We start from the raw sequence: 19776 nt of genomic DNA on the forward strand, positions 1-19776 counted from the left end.
TTAATAGTAGATGATGGAACCCGAAAATGTACCTACAATAAGATAATCAATTGTCAATGTAGACAGACTACAAACAAACACAGAACTGTACAATTCTTAAGTTATGGTACTCTTTACAGTAATATATTGTGCAGAGTGCAGTGGACCAAAACATATACATTTCTTCTCTGTTTGCTGTAAAAAATAAAATAAAAAATGCCACAAAGGGTTAAAAGGTACACTCAGCAAGATGACATCATCATACAAAATGGGGCAACTTCCTACTTACAAACAACATAAAGAGAATTCAAAATCTGCCAAGACTGACATTATTGGCTATTCCCAATGTGGGTGTACAACAAGGGAGGATGTAAATTGTTACATTGGTTTAATAATGGTAATCTTGGCAGATTGGACATTTTTTTGTTTTTTGTTTTTTTTGAGTCATTTAGCAGACGCTCTTATCCAGAGCGACTTACAGGAGCAATTAGGGTTAAGTGGAAGAGGGCTCAAGGGCACATCAACAGATTTTTCACCTAGTCGGCTCAGGGATTAGAACCAGCGACCTTTCGGTTACTGGCACAACGCTCTTAACCACTAAGCTATCTGCTGTTGCTGTTGTATAATGTCCTTCTGTTGATGATGTAATCTTGCTGAGTGCACCTTTAAGAGTTCAGCTGTGTGCACCACTATCATGCACATACAGTGTAGAGACTGAAGGGATTCTTCAACCTAGCACTTTCTCAGGATCGGCATTCGGCAATATCCCAAGAATATTTTCCTTATTATATGGATAATAGCTCAAGAATCCAACTTTTTCTGAGACACAGAATCATGCGCTGCACTGGAGGAAATAGGGTAGCTAGTGAAGGGGTAGCAAAATAATTTGTATCTTTCGTTCTAATGCCTGACCATACCATAGCAGAGCTCAAAGGACTGACAAGTGACAACAATACCTTTCATTACTTGTTCCACTCAAACAAGAAGTAGGCTGTCCAAAGCTCAACTCTGTTTTGAACTGGATGTCAAATAAATTAGCAAGTTTATGTTTTCTTCATTAATTCAACATAATGTGCTAACAAAGCACATTCGCTAACAAAACAAGTTCCTGTTTGCTAAAGAAATATTTGCACAAAACAAGTTGTGCTAACAAAAGCATGCTGGAAAAAAACGTGCTTGATAAATAATCATTGTTTATGAACAGAACATGTTTGCTTACAGAACGTGTTCCCTAACAAATCATTTGCTAAAGACAAGGAGATTAAACTTATGTCACGTGTCGAGTTCCAATTGCTGCCACTCTCAAATAGGTTGGTATTGCAAGGTTTGTGTATTCTTTCTGGAATCTTATTTGCTGATAAGGAGAGTTGTAACCTTAAACACCTACATAAAATCTGCTAAGAAAAATCAGAAAAAATATCTGGTCATTTTTTCAGAGCCCAACCACTACTAGAGCACACAAAACAAGACTGTTCAATTTGCAGATTGGACGATAATTAAAGGGATAGTTCGGGATTTTGGCAGTGAAGTCCCTTATCTACTTCCCCAGAGTCAGATTAACTTGTGGACACCATTTTTATGTCTCTGCGCCCAGTATGCAGGAAGTAAGAGGTAATTTTGTGAGCCAATGCTAACTAGCGTTAGTGCTATAATTGGAAGTCTACAGGAACAGCTAGCATATTAGATGTTCCCATCGACTTCCAGTCATTGCACTAATGCTAGTAGCAATTGCGCTAACGTTAGTTACCAACTTCCTTCAAACTGAACGCTGAGTCATAAAAATGGTATCCACAAGTTCATCTGACTCTGGGGAAGTAGATAAAGGGCTTCATTGCCAAAATCCCGAACTATCCCTTTAAGAAGATTGCTTGATTGCCCCAATCTGGCAGCCCACGTGGCTAGCTCCTAGAAGTGAACTCTCCCCCCCCCCACCCCCGGATACTTAATTAGGGCTCATTAACGGAGAGTTAATTAGCCCTAGTCTGGCCTGTTCAGTAGCCTACATAGTCTGTGGTCAGCATGCAGGAGTTAGGGGAGAGAAGGTGGTGGTGCCCAAGATCTGAGCTAGTTAGTCAGCCTTTGCCACCCCCTCTCCCCTCTCCATCTCTCACTGCTGCTCCTCTTCGGCCTGGGGCGGGACCTCGGGCTGAACCTGGTCCTCGGGTTGGGGCTGGGGCTGCTCCTGGAGGGGCCTGGCTGGGGCCGGGGGAGGAGGGGGCCGCGGGGGCACGGCCTGGTGCTGTCTCTGGCGGTAAGCGATGACTGTGCCCAGTAGCAGGGCGATGACCGTCATGAGGTAGAGGTCCCACTCGGGGCCCAGGAGCTGGTCAAGGTCCACCTGACTGACCAGCTCAGTCATCTGGTGGAGGGGGGATGGAGGGAGATGATGCAGGGAGAGGGAGCAGAAAGAGAGAGAGCATTGATTACATTTAACCAGCAGTACAATCCCATGAATCCTGTACGAATGTAATAAACTACAACTAGCCTAAGTTTGCCTCAAACATTGAGCCTGGCCCACACGAGTTGAAATAGAAACGACTGATGAAACAATCTCCCAGAGTCACCCAGGTCCAGGAGGCGCTCTGTACTGTACACTCACGTTGAGGTCGTGCATGTACTGCAGGGTGTAGACCAGGCCCAGTTTACACAGAGCCAGGAAGACGGGCACCTGGGCGTCGGGACTGGCCTCGGCAGCCATGTCATAGAAACGCTTGGCCAAGTGGATGTCCTACACGAGGGGGAAAGATAGAGGGTTACATGGTTGTGTGCGGGTGTCCCCTGTAGCTCAGTTGGTAGAGCATGGCGCTTGCAACGCCAGGGTTGTGGGTTCCTTTCCCATGGGGGGCCAGTATGAAAATGTATGCACTCACTAACTGTAAGTCGCTCTGGATAAGAGCGTCTGCTAAATGACTAAAATGTTAAATGTAAATGTGTATGAATGTGTGCGCAAGTGTGTGTTTGCCCACCTGTTTGATGCCCAGGCCTTTCTCATGCATGTAGCCCAGGTTGAACATGGCCTGAGCACTGTGCTGCTGCTCCGAGGCCAGCCTATAGTGGATGACAGCAGTCTCGTAGTCCACGTTAGTGCCGTAACCGTAGAAGTGGTAGTCCCCGAGCTTTATTCTAGCCACTGTATAACCTGGGTAACACAGTTGGACATATAGTACCCACGTCAGTACCATAACCGTACACACGCCAGTACCATAACCGTTGAAGTGGTAGTCCCCCAGCTTTATCCTAGCCACTGTATAAACTGGGCCCAGTTTTTCAAACCAAATGTCATGGGATCATATAACATTATATTTATTGTAGCATATAATGTGATATGTTGCAGATTTGCTTCTATTTTGTGACAGGATCATTTTAATCTAGATTCAAATGTTGTTGTTTTTTTAACTGGGGCCCTGGGTAACACAGTTGAAGATACAGTACACACGTCAGTCCCGTAACCGTAGAAGTGGTTGTCCCCCAGTTTTATCCTGGTCCCTGTTTAACCTGAGTCACACAGTTGAACATACAGCACACGTCACTTTAATTCCCCAGCTTTATCTTAGCTATCCTTGCCTACAATAACTTAAGGGTACAAAAACAAGATGGTTGCTCAGCACAGAAATAACAGGGGAGGGTGATTTATGAAGGAGGCTAGACCAACCCTGTGCTGCTGCTCTGGTCCAATGGAGGAGGGCTCGAGGGTACGTCTCGTTCTCACTGAAGATCCGCGCCTCCTCTGCTTAAAAATGAGACGCGCACACACACACACACAGTTCAGAACAGGGGTTGGAACCCAAATTATTTTCCAAATTGTTCCATTCGAAACTCAATATTTTTTTGTTACAACCATCATAATAAAAGTTGTGAACTGGTTCGAACCCCAAAAAAGTCATGGTTCATATAGTTCCTTTTTGTTAATTTTTTCAACCCGTGAAATCAACAGTCTTTAAATTTAGCTTATTATCACGACTAGAGCACCTTGCTTTGGAACGGGTAAGATAGTTGTTTACATGTTTAATTGGTCAGATAAGTGCCGGCTTGATATGCAGCTGAAATAGGCATATTCTTATCCTCTCCCCTGGGTCCTTATTGTACAAGAGAAAATAGTGCACTGTTTTGTCAATATATCTGGTAAAATAATGGTTAGTAAACAACTAAGGGGGCCCCTATAAAATCTGTTTTATATTTTCCTTTTCATGGTTTAAGATTTTTTTAGTTTTTCATGCTCAAACTTACAACTGTTCATAGAGAAACATCGATATTGGATGTTCCGAGTCCATGTCAATGCTTAAATCACAGAAGACCATTTTCTTTAGGTCTGGAAAACTAACATTTTGATTTGTAAGTGTAATTCCCCTTTAATTGAGCGTCTGGCCCTTTAATTGCCCTTCTAGCGAGTGAGGAATGTGCCGTCTAATGTGATGGTCTAGCAATGTATCTGTACTGCTGCTGCTCATCTCATGGCAAAGTTCGCAAATAACAAATAGATACAAATGATATAATTCAGTGGTCACCTACCGGTCAATCGTTATCGACTGGTCGATCTTCAAGGCATTCCTAGTCGATCACCAAACATTTCTGCAGAAAAGCCAACAATAAAGGCTTGCACTCCTTTTTTTATTATTTGTGTTGCGCTGTTGGCGGTAGGTGCACTTGATTCATAAGCCCTGCGCACCGGATAGGCAAAGTGTTCCCATTTGGAACCATTTAAATTTGTCTGAAAATACAATTTCAGCCCGCCCGGCGGACAGGGAGATCTGTGTCTAAATCACCGTTCCTACATCGTCCATGACACCGGCAACAGCAAATTTTGATACTAGCCTACGTGAGACTTCATAACTTTTAAAATCATCAACAGAGAGAGACTGCCAAAGAATAAAGCAAAAAGCAGCTGTTTTTATGCGTGAGATCTTAAGTTTTTATTCAGCACTGTCAATACTCTTTTTGCTCAACACTATTACAAAACATAAAAGCACTTGCGCAGCAGCTGCAATGAATGAGTAGCCAAGTGTATCGATAGCCCTGCGTGTCTATTTTAATAGAGGAACATTTCACTTTCTCTGGTCATAGGAACAACATTAATTTGTGCACGAGGCAGATGCGGTGCAACTCGAGTTTCCCCATCAGGTGGAAGACAGTGTCCCCTCTCTCTGGTCAGTCTCCCTGGAGGAAAGGAAGGAGAGAGCAGGGACTCTGCTGCTCTCTCCCTACCTCCGCTGAGACTAATGCCGTGTTCAAAACAACTGGGAACTCGGAAATGTCAGATTTCAGTGCGTTCAAGACAACTGGGAACTCAGTCTGGAAAAAATTGTTTAACGGTCATCCAACTCGAAATTCCAAGTCGGGAATGCTGGCCTCTTTCTAGAGCTCCGACTTTCCGACCTGAAGATCAGTGACGTCATGACCAAGTTCCCAGTTGTCTTGAATGCACAATGAACATCAGATGCAGGTACCAGCAGTCCAGTAAAATAAAAAAGCAAATGATTTGCAAATTATTAAAATGTACATTCAACTATGCCTCACAAGTGCTACACCGACTGATCTATTTGGTTTTCAAAGCTCGAGTTTTGAAATATAATATGGTCAAGGGGCGCAACTTTCACTAGGGACAGGGGGGACATGACCCCCCTCACATTCTGAAATTGCATTTTTGTCACCCCCAGTTTTATTATTGCACTGTGATACAAAATAAGGCACCGGTGTGCTTTGGGACCATGCGGACGCCTCAGAGCGTTCGGGTTCAGCCGGCTGGATTTTGGACCGCACGGACACCACAGCGCGTGCGGACAGGCAGTGTGAAGGCAAAGCTTCTGAAAGGCTGGCACATAGGACCAGCATGGGAGAGATTAACAGAGGCAGCTGCTGTCTCTGTGTTACGCTATTTCTCCAAGTTGTAAAAGCAAGCAGAGCAGAAACTGGCTACTCTTTAGTTGACTGATCTAGCTGGCAAGGTAACTACTGTTTGACAGAAAAAAAAAGTATTTATTCCCAGTACTGAGCTAGTAGTGTAACTGACGTTACGTTAGCTAATGTAATGTTTCATCCCCTCTCGACTGGAGTGAATGAACTACTAGCCATCTGTCAGTTAGCAATATCTAACAGCTGTTGTGTGTATGGAAATGTTTTCTAGCCTTTGTTATGACCCATTTTAACAGAAGTAAATTTGATGTACCATTAGCTAGAGCTAGCCAAAAGTTGTCTAACGTTAGCTAGCTAGCTCACTAACTTCAGCTATTATTTTTGCCTCAATCACACTAGACCTGAATCAAACGATGAAACCAGCGGCCAAACGATTGAAGACTGATATTCTGACGTTTTTTCAGCGCAATGTGAGTTTTTATTAGTCAGTATAGCAATGTAATGTTATTGATCTGTCAGTTTCCCTAGTTATTTCCCTACTTTTCAGACTGACACGGTATAAACAGTTCTACACGCTTCACTGTCAAGGTGCACAGTCAGTACACAACAATATGCTCATCATGTCTTAGCAGGATTAGATGGCAACAGGTGTCCCTGCTGGGTCAGACAGCCAGGGAAAACAAGCCTATGGAGCTCAAGTGAATTTTGCAGTATATTATAATACATCTGTGAATGTATACAAAGTTCCATCTTGAGTTGATGGATACAGTCTAGGATCTGAGAATAATGGTCATTTCAATTATTGAACCATTGATTCTATTCTTGGATAATATCATGTATAAATGTACACCAAGGTAATTCTTTGTCATGCCTCATCTGAGCAGGATCAGATGGTGACAGGGGTCTCAGCAGGGTCAGAGAACCAGGGAAGACCAGTCTGTGACAGCGCAGAGGTGAACTTTCACAGATACAACACTTAATTCTCTCTGTGCAGCAAACACTGGACAAGCAAGAAGCTTCAAAGATCGCCTTAAAATAGTTTCAGTCTGACAAACCTTAGAGTTGATTTCCAAACAGATCTTGACAAACCATTTCTGTATGGACCTCGCTTTGTGCACAGGGGCATTGTCATGCTGAAACAGGAAAGGCCCTTCCCAAACTGTTGCCACAAAGTTGGAAGCACAGACTCGTCTAGAATGTCATTGTATGCTGTAGCGTTAAGATTTCCCTTCACTGGAATTAAGGGGCCTCGCCGAACCATGAAAACAGCCCCAGACCATTATTCCTCCTGCACCAAACTTTACAGTTGGCAGTATGCATTGGGGCAGTTAGCATTCTCCTGGCAACCGCCAAACCCAGATTCTTCTGTCAGACTGCCAGATGGTGAAGCGTGATTCATCACACCAGAGAACGCGTTTCCACTGCTCCAGACTCCAATGGCGACGAGCTTTACACCACTCCAGCCGACGCTTGGCATTGCGCATGGTGATCTTAGCCTTGTGTGCGGCTGCTCGGCCATGGAAGCTCCCGACGAACAGTTATTGTGCTGACGTTGCTTTCAGAGGCAGTTTTGAACTCGGTAGTGAGTGTTACAACAGAGGACAGACGGCGGTCCCGTTCTGTGAGCTTGTGGCCTACCACTTCGCGGCTGAGCAGTTGTTGCTCATAGACGTTTCCAATAACAGCACTTACCATTGACCGGGGCAGCTCTAGCAGGGCATAAATTTGACGAACAGACTTATTGGAAAGGTGGCATCATATGACGGTGCAACGTTAAGTCACTGAGCTCTTCAGTAAGGCCATTCTACTGCCAATGTTTGTCTATGGAGATTGCATGGCGGTGTGCTCGATTTTATATACCTGTCAGCAACGGGTGTGGGTGAAATAGCCGAATCCACTAATTTGAAGGGGTGTCCACATACATACACACACACATATATATATATATATATATATATATATAAAAATGTACTTCTGCCAGGTAAGCCTACTTTGCAGTTAACATTTAATTGAGAAGGTTTAGGGGAAAGTATTTCTATCTACCAACAAGATGGCTATCACATCAACTGGATGGCTACACAAGGAGCGATAGACAAACACGCGCACCACACAGCCAGACCAGGGCAATACTGCTGGAAATTAATTGGAAGATATTGTGTTAGGTTTGGCTTTTTAAGTCAATAGTGGCTAACCAGGGGTGGGATAATGTCAACGGTGCGTTGATTAGATAGTAGTTGGGAGCTTGCGGTGTCTGATACTTGTGAGATTTGTTTATGACAGTTTGCGGTGGAAAACTTGAAAATTGCATGTACTTCCAGAATTGTTTGGTGTGCTCCTCATAGGTGGGCTGTGAGCTACTGGTTGCTCGCAATCGACCTGTTGGAGACCCATGTACTAGGAATAGTTACTGTATTTTATTAACCGTTTCTCAAGATTTTAAATAATGTTTCTGTTCCAGAACACTAGAGAAGTTATGGTTCTGTTTGTCAAAAAATGAAGTTATTTTCCAGTTGTGTGTTGTTTCCTGAACCGGTTCCAACCCATGGTTCATAAATACAAAATGGTACCAACTGGTTTAATATCATCATGATAAGTGGTAATTAAATGCATTCAAGATTTACTTTGTCAAAAATGACAGTGTATTTGCAAAGGATTCAGACCCCTTGACTTTTTCCACTTTGTTACGTTACAGCATTATTCTAAAATTGATTAAATTGTTTTTCCTCATCAATCTACATACGATACCCCATAATTACAAAGCAAAAACAGGTTTTTTGAAATGTTTGCTAATTTATATAAAAATAAAAACTGAAATATCACATTTACATAAAAGTATTCAGACCCTTTACCCTTTACTTTGTTGAAGCACCTTTGGCAGTGATTACAGCCAAGTCTTCTTGGGTATGATGCTACAAGCTCGGCACACCTGTATTTGAGTAGTTTCTCCCATTCTTCTCTGCAGATCTTCTCAAGCTCTGTCAGGTTGGATGGGGAGAGTCGCTGTACAGCTATTTTCAGGTCTCTCCAGAGATGTTGGATCAGGTTCAAGTCCGGGCTCTAGCTGGGCCACTCAAGGACATTCAGAGACTTGTCCCGAAGCCACTCCTGCGTTGTCTTGGCTGTGTGCTTAGGGTCGTTGTCCTGTTGGAAGGTGAACCTTCGCCCCAGTCTGAGGTCCTGAGCGCTCTGGAGCAGGTTTTCATCAAGGATCTCTCTGTACTTTGCTCCGTTCATCTTTCCCTCGATCCTGACTAGTCTCCCAGTCCCTGCCACTGAAAAACATCCCCCCAGCATGATGCTGCCACCACCATGTTTCACCATAGGCATGGTGCCAGGTTTCCTCCAGAAGTGACGCTTGGCATTCAAGGTATTTCTGTTTTATAATTTTAATACATTTGCAAACATTTCTAATAACTGTCATTATGGGGTATTGTGTGTAGATTGATGAGGATTTATTTATTTATTATTATTTTAGAATAAGGCTGTAACGCAACAAAATGTGGAAAAAGTAAAGGGGTCTGAAAACGTTCAGAACGCACTGTTTGTGTAAAAGCACGTATCAGAAGGGCTGCACAAAGAAATTGATTATTTTAGCATAGTGTAACAATCGTTCATGATCTAAACAACAACCACAGGGGATTCACTGCATTCCGGTGAATTCTTATTTCTCCAAAATCACATATTTTCATATAACCAGACAAGCGGTTAGTGTTCTGAACACATTAGATCAGATGGCAGGCCACAGACTTTCCCCAGGCCGTATGCTTGGTTCACTTGTTATAGGGTAACAGTGCCCTCTGGTGACAGAGGTGAGTGGAAGCAGTGGTGGCATGGTCGTACCAATGTACATACTGTATGAGAGCCACATTTGGTTTCTCCCCTTTCTCCCTAAAAGTGTGCACTTGTTCAAATTTGAATTTAAAAGGAATTAACTTGTGGAAGGCACATGGCTCACTCTTGCCCATGGCTACACCAATCCAAATGCTGAAGAAGGAGAAACATAATTGGGATAAGGAGGTTCAAGATGGTTGCAGTTAAACAGTACGGAAGTCTTCAAAACAGTTCCCCCTAGCTAGCTAGGGTATATATATATATATATATATATATATATATATATATATATATATATATATATATATATATATATATATATATATATATATACACACACATACACACATACATACATACATACACACACACTCTACCGGTCAAAAGTTTTAGAACACCTACTCATTCAAGGGTTTTTCTTTATTTATACTTTATTTACATTGTAGAATAATAGTGAAGACATAAAAACAATGAAATATCACATATGGAATCATACAGTAACCAAAAAAAGTGTTAAACAAATCAAAATATATTTTATATTCAAATAGCCACCCTTTGCCCTGATGACAGCTTTGAACACTCTTGGCATTCTCTCAACCAGCTTCACCTGGTATGGTTTTCCAACAGTCTTGAAGGAGTTCCTACATATGCTGAGCACTTGTTGGCTGCTTTTCCTTCACTCTGCGGTCCGACTCATCCCAAACCATCTCAATTTGGTTGAGGTCAGGGGATTGTGGAGGCCAAGTAATCTGATGCAGCACTCAATCACTCTCATTCTTGGTAAAATAGCCCTTACACAGCCTGGAGGTGTGTTGGGCCATTGTCCTGTTGAAAAACAAATGATAGTCCCACTAAGCCCAAACCAGATGGGATGGCATATCGCTGCAGAATGGAATGCTGTGGTAGACATGCTGGTTAAGTGTGCCTTGAATTCTAAATAAATCACAGACAGTGTCACCAGCAAAGCACCCCCACACTATAACACCTCCTCCTCCATGCTTTACGGTGGGAAATACACATGCGGCGATTATCCGTTCACCCACACCGCGTCTCACAAAGACATGGTGGCTGGAACCAAAAATCTCCAATTTGGACTCCAGACCAAAGGACACATTTCCACCGATCTAATGTCCATTGCTGTTGTTTCTTGGCCCAAGCAAGTCTCTTCTTATTATTGGTGTCCTTTAGTAGTGGTTTCTTTGCAGCAATTCGACCATGAAGGCCTGATTCACACAGTCTCCTCTGAACAGTTGATGTTGAGATGTGTCTGTTACTTGAACTCTGTGAAGCATTTATTTGGGCTGCAATTTCTGAGGTGCAGCTAACGCTAATGAATTTATCCTCTGCAGCAGAGGTAACTCTGGGTCTTCCATTCCTGTGGCGGTCCTCATGAGAGCCAGTTTCATCATAGCACTTGATGGTTTTTGCGACTGCACTTGAAGAAATGTCAAAGTTCTTGACATTTTCCATATTGACTGACCTTCATGTCTTAAAGTAATGATGGACTGTCGTTTCTCTTTGCTTATTTGTGGTCCTCTGTAGCTCAATTGGTAGAGCATGGCGCTTGTAACGCCAGGGTAGTGGGTTCGATCCCCAGGACCACCCATACGTAAAAATGCATGCACTTGGATAAAAGCGTCTGCTAAATTACACAAATTAACTTTTAACAATTCACACCTGTTAATTGAAATGCATTCCAGGTGACTACCTCATGAAGCTGGTTGAAAGAATGCCAAGAGTGTGCAGAGCTGTCATCAAAGCAAAGGGTGGCTATTTGAAGAATCTCATTTCGATTTGTTTAACACTTTTTTGGTTACTACATGATTCCATATGTTATTTATTATGTTATTTATTCATATGTTATCCATATATTTGTTATTTCATCGTTTTGATGTCTTCACTATTATTCTACAATGTAGAAAATAGTTAAAATAAAGAAAAACCCTTGAATGCGTAGGTGTCCAAACTTTTGACTCGTACTGTACATACATACACACACAGTTTATGTGTTCTTACTCTGGTCAAGGATGAAGGCTACGTTGCTCTGGGCCACTTCATAGCCCTGCTCGGCCAGCAGCAGGTACTGCACCAGCGACCCATCCATGTCGCCGTCCTTGAAGCTGCCGTAGGCTGCCATAAGCCTCTCCGACCAGCGCCCACGCTCACACACATTCTTGAAGAGCTGCTCGCAGACACACACACACACACAAAAGACAGACATATACACACAGAAACATGAACAAAACAGGGGCTGTTCAGGCAATTCTCAAGATAGTAGTCGCCCCTAAGCACAGACCTAGGATCAGATTACACAACCCCTGATTTTAACTTTAACCAATGGGAGGATTAAAATGTATCTGACCCCAGTTGTGGTTCAATGGCTAAGGAATGGATAAGTATGGATTGGCAAACAATGACTGACAATGAGTAGCTAATGGCTAAATGCTTAGCTAATGCATGGCTGAATAGCAGCTAACGGAGGGCAATTAGCAGGCTACTAAATGGCTAAACGGGTGGCTATTTTTAATGCCTAGCTAGAAGACGGCTAATTGGTTATTCATGCATAACTCTAACGGATTAAGGTTAATCTCAGGCTAACGGATGGTTTATTGATGATTAATGCACAGCTAACAAAGCTAATTGCTGGCTAATAAACCGGGAAACACTGTCTAGAGGCTAGCTTCCAGGTGGCTAGTGTAGCAGTGGTGTGTGATAAGTTAATTAAAGGCTAATGAACTGAAGGACTGGGATACTCAACTAGCTAATAGCTAGCTAATGGCTAATCCTATAGCTATACAATTCCATAGCAGCTAACGGCTAGTTGACGGATAATGCTATTGCTAGCCAATTCTATACAGCAGCTATAGCTAATTAATGGCTAATGCCGCAGCTAGCCAATTATGTACAGCAGCTAGCTAATGGCTAACTAGCTCACCTCCACGGCGGTGTGGCAGGAACGCATAACGCCGGTGCCCGTGGCGTGCATCTGGCCCAGGTTGTAGAATGCCAGGATGTGGCCCGCCTGCGAGGCCAGGTTGAAAAACTTGAGGGCCTGCTTGTAGTCACGCTTCACCCCGATGCCATCTGGGGAGGAAGAGGAGGAATGGAGAGACAAAAGTGAGTGAGAGATCCCCAACATTGAGAAGGAGAGGGAGAGGAAGATGTGGTGTGCAAGAGAAAAAAAGAGTGGCATCTTATGGCTGCAGAGTTGCAGAGTTGGGAGCAGAATTTTGGTGGGCAACTAACATTGCACTGTTCCCCAGGAGACCAAAGGGACAAGGCTGTTTTACACTAACCAACAGAAAAAACAGTGGGTCTCTACACACACACAGGCCCACACGCATGCGCACACACTCACTGTAGTACATGGTACCCAGCTGAAGCTGTCCGTCTACCCAGCCCTGCTCCGCTGCCTTCTGGAAGTATTTCAGCGCCAACTCGTAATTCTGTAGGACACACACACAAAACTATTGTGTAAATCATACAGAAAATACAGACAGGCCTACACAGCTGCTGGATTCAAATGCCAATGTTTACAAAAGCTCACTTTAGTAATTTAACTACAGTTTGAATCAAACAGGCATGCAGCTGAACCTTATTGCATGTGCCAAATCTTTACCTAAAATAAATGTGTTTTGCCAAGCTCTTCTAGTGTAGGTGCCAGGTGGTATGGGTGGCACTGGGTGATGGTGGACACTGGCAGTCACTTACCACTGGCACGCCCCTCCCGTACAGGTACGCCATGCCCAGTCCACTCTGTCCAACAGGGTTACCCTAGGGGACAAGAACAGCGGGTAAGGACACCAAAAAGAGAGGCAGTCTTGAAAACCACATCTACACCGGTTAATTTGACTAATAATGTATAACTGATCGATCCTGAAAAACCATGTTATCATTGAAAAGCGATGTATAAGAATATTTCTGTCCCAACAGTTTTTGACCACTATGAGCCGTGGACTTTTATATTGGGAATTCTTACAGGCATACAGTGCATTCAGAACGTATTCAGACCACTCAAAGACATTCAGAAACTTGTCCCGAAGCCACTCTTGCGTTGTCTTGGCTGTGTGCTTAGGGTCGTGGTCCTGTTGGAAGGTGAACCTTCGCCCCAGTCTGAGGTCCTGAGCGCTCTGGAGCAGGTTTTCATCAAGGATCTCTCTGTACTTTGCACCGTTCATCTTTGCCTCGAAAAACCTGCCGCTGAAAAACATCCCTAGAGCATGATTCTGCCACCACCATGCTTCACCGTAGGGATGGTGCCAGGTTTCCTCCAGACGTGATGCTTGGCATTCAGGCCAAAGAGTTCAATCTTGGTTTCATCAGACCAGAGAATCTTGTTTCTCATGGTCTGAGTCCTTTAGGTGCCTTTTGACAAACTCCAAGCGGGCTGTCACGTGCCTTTTACTGAGGAGTGGCTTCAGTCTGGCCACTCTACATAAAGGCCTGATTAGTGGAGTGCTGCAGAGATGGTTGTCCTTCTGGAAGGTTCTCCCATCTCCACAGAGGAACTCTGGAGCTCTGTCAGAGTGACCATCGGGTTCTTGGTCACCTCCCTGACCAAGGCCCTTCTCCCCCGATTGCTCAGTTTGGCTGGGCGGCCAACTCTAGGAAGAGTCTTGGTGGTTCCAAACTTCTTCCATTTAAGAATGATGGAGGCCACTGTGTTGTTGCAGAAATGTGTTGGTACCCTTCCCCAGATCTGTGCCTCGACACAATCCTGTCTCTGAGCTCTACGGACAATTCCTTCGACCTCATGGCTTGGTTTTTGCTCTGACATGCACTGTCAACTGTGGGACCTTATATAGACAGGTGTGTGCCTTCCAAATCATGTCCAATCAATTGAATTTGCCACAGGTGGACTCCAATCAAGTTGTAGAAAAATCTCAAGGAGGATCAATGGAAGAATAATGCACCTGAGCTCAATTTTGAGTCTCATAGCAAAGGGTCTGAATACTTACGTAAATAAGGTTTTTCAGTTTTTTTCAACATTTGCAAAAATTTCTAAAAACCTGTTTTCGCTTTGTCATTATGGGGTATTGTTTGTAGATTGATGAGGGAAAAAAATAATGTAATCCATTCTAGAATAAGGCTGTAATGTAACAAAATGTGGAAAAAGGGAAGGAGTCTGAATACTTTCCGAATGCACTGTATGTGCAGGCACTGTGGCCTATCTATAAGATACCCAAAGGAGTGAATTGTTTGATAAATGGAAAGATGAAGCAAACAGAGTTATATAGATATCATTATGGATGTATAACAATCCATGGCTGGACGATAGAAATATGATTTCCACTCCAGTGATTCTATTTCTAAGATTTGGACACTCACCAGGTCAGAGGCCTTCTTGAAGTACTGCAGGGCCGTCTCATTGTTCTGAGACAAGTACTCACTGCCATCCGAGTACATCTGACAGAGAGAGACAGAGAGAGACAGAGAGTGAGAAAAGAGCAAGAAAAGACAGGCGAGAGAAAAAAAGAACAAAGAAAAAATAAAGAGAAGGAGAGAGAAGGGAGCATGAGGAGAAACCACTGGAAAGTAGCACAGCCACAGAGTAAGGTTAGCGTTACCTACTTACTTCTACACAGTGCTACAGGCCTATAAAATCATGTAATAATCTTACCTTCCCAAGGAAGGCCATGGCGTGTGTGTTCCCGGCATTCGCTGCCTGGTTGAAGTAATCATAGGCCCGCTGTCGACAAACAAACATTTAATCACATTAAATACAAGAGTGAGCAGCACAGCTAGTGTTCGAATAAGGTTGAAAATGGGTTAGGGAAAGGTTACCTGGTGGTTCTGCTCCACCCCCCGACCACCGTGCAGATGCAGCTGGCCCAGTCCAACCTGTTGTGAACAAAGCATGGGGTCATGGCACAAAACACGACGTATGAGTCCCAAATGGCACCATATTCCCTATATAGTGCACTACTTTTGGAAGTGCTTTCTCCTCCAGTGGTTTCTCCTCATGCAATTTTGAGGAAGGCCCTCAAAATTGTCAAAGACTCCAGCCACCCTAGTCATAGACTGTTCTCTCTGCTACCGCACGGCAAGCGGTACCGGAGTGCCAAGTCTAGGTCCAAAAGACTTCTCAACAGCTTCTACCCCCAAGCCATAAGACTCCTGAACAGCTAATCATGGCTACCCGGACTATTTGCACTGCCCCCCTCACCCCATCCTTTTTACGCTGCTGCTACTCTGTTAATTATTTATGCATAGTCACTTTAACTCTACCCACATGTACATATTACCTCAACTATCTCAACTAGCCGGTGCCCCCGCACATTGACTCTGCAACGGTACCCCCCTGTATATATAGCCTCCCTACTGTTATTTTATTTTACTTCTGCTCTTTTTTTTCTCAACACTTTTTTTGTTGTTGTTTTATTTTTACTTTTTTGTTAAAAATAAATGCACTGTTGGTTAAGGGCTGTAAGTAAGCATTTCACTGTGATGTCTGCACCTGTTGTATTCGGCGCATGTGACCAATAAAATTTGATTTGATTTGATTTACTTTTGACCAGAATCCACCTTTTCAATCATTACATGCTTACCCATTTTCATGCTATAGTCGTGCAAGCGCCAGAGAAACTTGAAAATCAAGAGACTCAACAAGTGATTTGATTACTTCCTTTAACTCCCGCAAGTGCGAGGAAGGGTATAATGGGTATAATGCCCTGAATTCATAATTTATAGAATTTTCCATTTTCCCTGACTGTCTAGCTTTAATTTTGGTGATTGTTAGTTCTCAAAGATTACATTATGAAAAAATATATAGGGCTATTATCTTTTCTACATACTTTCAATTTAGTTTTCATCCTTCAAGTTTACAGTGAATGCTGTTTTTCCCATCGCAAAGAACTCCAAAGAATTTCCTACGCAGAAAAAACACTAAGAGCAGTCTTCCCCATCTTAACCCTAACCTGGGCCTGGACGTCTCCCTTCTCAGCAAGGAACTGGTAGTACTGGATCAGGTCTTCCTCCAGCATGCCGCTGGTAGAGCCCGGGTTCTCCACCTCGTCCAGCAGACGCACCCTCTGCACCGCACTGCCTCCCGTCAGGGACACATCACTGGCCACTGGAGAAAGACACATGTTTCTGCATACATGTCTCTGTGATCAGTAGAGTTGCAGCCTTTCCTTTTGTTTAATCAGTTTGCTGAGAATCTGGGGATTTTCCTATAAAAGGGCAGCACCTACAAATGTGCAATAGAGACACTTCGCAACAAAACAAACTTAAAACAAATCTACTTTTCGAACTCTACTGCACATGCTAGTTTAGGGCTGTTTAGATGCAGGTGTTCTCGATTCAAAACACTGAGAAACTGTAATCTGAGACAGTGAAAGTGTTTAATTGGTTGGCAGCGGGTGTCTTCTTACCATGATTGGCCACCAGTCTGTAGTGCGTCAGTGCCGATTCGCAGCTCTGGGGCACACCCACACCACCCCAGTATCGGTATCCCTAAAGAGAGAATGGTAGCAAAGGGAGAAAAGGTCAATCATTATACAGTATATCCATAAGAGAGAAACAATACACATTATAAGGCTTCTCTATTCAAATCTACTAAAAGCAGAAGTAGCTCACCAGAATCATATGAGCCACCAGGTTTCCGCCCAAAGCCCCGAAGGTGTAGTAAACCAACGCCTGAAACAGAGTTGAGGGGATATGCTTTACTTTACATTCCTGGTTAAGGAGGTAACTCCATATTATCTACGAAAGCTACCTCTGAACAAATACAGCTTTTCATCAGTATATAGGCTACATCGAAAGAAGAGAGACGGGCTTGGAGAAAGGAGGGAGAGAGAAAAAAGAGAGAGGCTGGATGTTTGTACCTTTGCTTGACTGGAGTTCACGCCTAACCCGGCAGCGTACAAGAAACCAAGTGCCTGTTGGAAGATACCAGGTGGAGCGTTAGGCTACCTACAACCACACAGAGATGCATAAACATAGATGAAATCGTATATACATACATACATACATACATACATACATACATACATCAATTGTTTGTTTTCGTCAGTCAACATTTCTATTCAAGTCAACTACTTTAAAAGCGAGTTGCATACGTAAAAAGATGGACATACTGTGCTTTTTTTGAAGGACAATCAGCTCCGTTCATCAATGGATGACTCAATCCGTAATTTTAAGACAAAAGCTGTGTGGCTGTAGCCCTAAGCATCAACAGAGCATGTTTAAAATGTCTACCCTGGATCCATTTAGTTTAAATAGGAATGTTCCATTACCATCTGAGCTTTGGGGGAGCCCTCCAGGGCCAGCTTCTCAAATAGCTCCTTGGCCTTGGGGATGTCCTGGGTCATGTAGTCTCCAAACAGCATGGCGTAGGCCACCTTCTCCATGGCCTTGTGGTGGCCTTTCCACGCCACCTTCAATAGCTTTTCATACAACCTGATGAGGAATAAGATGAAGATTGAGTAAGTTAAAGGTGTGTATGTAGCCTGGGGTTGTCTAGCAGTCTAAGCCGCTGCCTCTCCTCTAGAACACATGTGTAAAGTACCGCTGCAAGCATGGGTTCGAATCCAACCCACTGCTCTAGCAATATGTTTCCTCCTTCCTTTCTCTCTGTCTATCCTGTCCAAGATAGATACAAAGATACAAAATAAGAAAGGAGTGGGACGAGATTAGCGACAAGACACGCAGCCGTGCAAGCATATCAAAGCTTTCAGAAAGTATTCACACCCCTTTACTTTTTCCACATTTTGTTGTGTTACAGCCTGAATTAAAAATTGCTTAAATTGATATTGTCACAGATCTACACAGAATAACCCATAATGTGGACTTTTGTTTGTAGAAGATTTGAGAAATTAATAACAATTTAAAGCTGAAATGTCTTCAATCAAATCAAATGTATTTATAAATCATTTTTACATCAGATGTCAAAGTGCTATACAGAAACCCAGCCTAAAACCCCAAACAGCAAGCAATGTAGATGTAGAAGCATGGTGGCTAGGAAAAACTCCCTAGAAAGGCAGACACCTAGGAAGAAACCTAGAGAGGAACCAGGCTCTGAGGGGTGGCCAGTCCCCTTCTGGCTGTGCCTGGTGGAGATTATAACAGTACATGGCCATTAAAACCAGATTTTTCTCCAAGATGTTCAAACGTTCATAGATGACCAGCAGGGTCAAATAATAATCACAGTGGTTGTAGAGGTTGCAACAGGTCAGTACATGAGTAGTAAATGTCACTTGGCTTTTCATAGCCGGGCATCTAGAGGTTGATATAGCAGGTGCGGTAAAGAGAGAGAGTTGAAAACAGCAGGTCTGGGACAAGGTAGGACGTCCGGTGAACAGGTCAGGGTTCCATAGCCGCAGGCAAAAGAGTGGAACTGGAGCAGCAGCACGACCAGGTGGACTGGGGACAGCAAGGAGTCATCAGCCCAGGTAGTCCTGAGGCATGGTCCTATGGCTCATGTCCTCCGGGAGGGGAGGGAGAGAGAGAGAGAATTAGGGGGCACGGACCCCTCCTAGGGATGACCCCGTAATAGGGTCAAAGGCAGAGAATCCCAATGGAGAGACAGCAACCGGCCAGGCAGAGACAGCAAGGGCGATTTGTCGCTCCAGTGCCTTTCCGTTCACCTTCGCACCCCTGGGCCAGACGACACGCAATCATAGGACCTACTGAAGAGATGAGTCTTCAGTAAAGACTTAAAGGTCGAGACCGAGTCTGCGTCTCTCACATGGATAGGCAGACCATTCCATAAAAATTGAGCTCTATAGGAGAAAGCCCTGCCTCCAGCTGTTTGATTAGAAATTCTAGGGACAATAAGGAGGCCTGCGTCTTGTGACCATAGCCTACGTGTAGGTATGTACGGCAGGACTAAATCAGAGAGATAGGTAGGAGCAAGCCCATGTAATGCTTTGTAGGTTAGCAGTCAAACCTTGAAATCAGCCCTAGCCTTAACAGGAAGCCAGTGTATGCTAGCACTGGAGTAATATGATCAAATATTTTGGTTCTAGTCAAGATTCTAGCAGCCGTGTTTAGCACTAATTGAAGTATATTTAGTGCTTTATCCGGGTATCTGGGGAGTAGAGCATTGCAGTAGTCTAATCTAGAAGTGACAAAAGCATGGATTAGCTTTTCTGCATAATTTTTCGACAAAAAGTT

At 43.6% G+C, this 19776-nt stretch overlaps 1 protein-coding gene across 2 annotated transcripts in view; it reads right to left on the reverse strand.

The window, feature by feature from the left end:
* Positions 1 to 1545: 1545 nt before the first annotated feature.
* Positions 1546 to 19776, reverse strand: part of LOC121549142 (protein sel-1 homolog 1) — a 41901-nt gene continuing 23670 nt past the window's right edge. Inside the window, exons 6-21 of one of the 2 annotated variants that reach the window (XM_041861016.2) lie at positions 17898 to 18060; positions 17487 to 17540; positions 17239 to 17298; positions 17034 to 17115; positions 16578 to 16732; positions 15445 to 15501; positions 15281 to 15349; positions 14989 to 15066; positions 13372 to 13434; positions 13019 to 13106; positions 12596 to 12744; positions 11677 to 11842; positions 3632 to 3706; positions 2946 to 3118; positions 2579 to 2707; positions 1546 to 2338 (exon numbers count right to left, since the gene is read on the reverse strand). In XM_041861016.2, coding sequence (XP_041716950.1) covers positions 2087 to 2338; positions 2579 to 2707; positions 2946 to 3118; positions 3632 to 3706; positions 11677 to 11842; positions 12596 to 12744; positions 13019 to 13106; positions 13372 to 13434; positions 14989 to 15066; positions 15281 to 15349; positions 15445 to 15501; positions 16578 to 16732; positions 17034 to 17115; positions 17239 to 17298; positions 17487 to 17540; positions 17898 to 18060 — 1813 coding nt within the window. In that variant the 3' untranslated portion in view covers positions 1546 to 2086. Of the gene's footprint in view, positions 2339 to 2578; positions 2708 to 2945; positions 3119 to 3631; positions 3710 to 11676; positions 11843 to 12595; positions 12745 to 13018; positions 13107 to 13371; positions 13435 to 14988; positions 15067 to 15280; positions 15350 to 15444; positions 15502 to 16577; positions 16733 to 17033; positions 17116 to 17238; positions 17299 to 17486; positions 17541 to 17897; positions 18061 to 19776 lie in introns of both variants that reach the window. The other variant, XM_041861015.2, reaches the window with a different exon arrangement.

The sequence above is a fragment of the Coregonus clupeaformis genome, chromosome 33 (assembly GCF_020615455.1).
Source record: "Coregonus clupeaformis isolate EN_2021a chromosome 33, ASM2061545v1, whole genome shotgun sequence".
In the NCBI taxonomy this organism is placed as follows: Eukaryota; Metazoa; Chordata; class Actinopteri; order Salmoniformes; family Salmonidae; genus Coregonus; species Coregonus clupeaformis.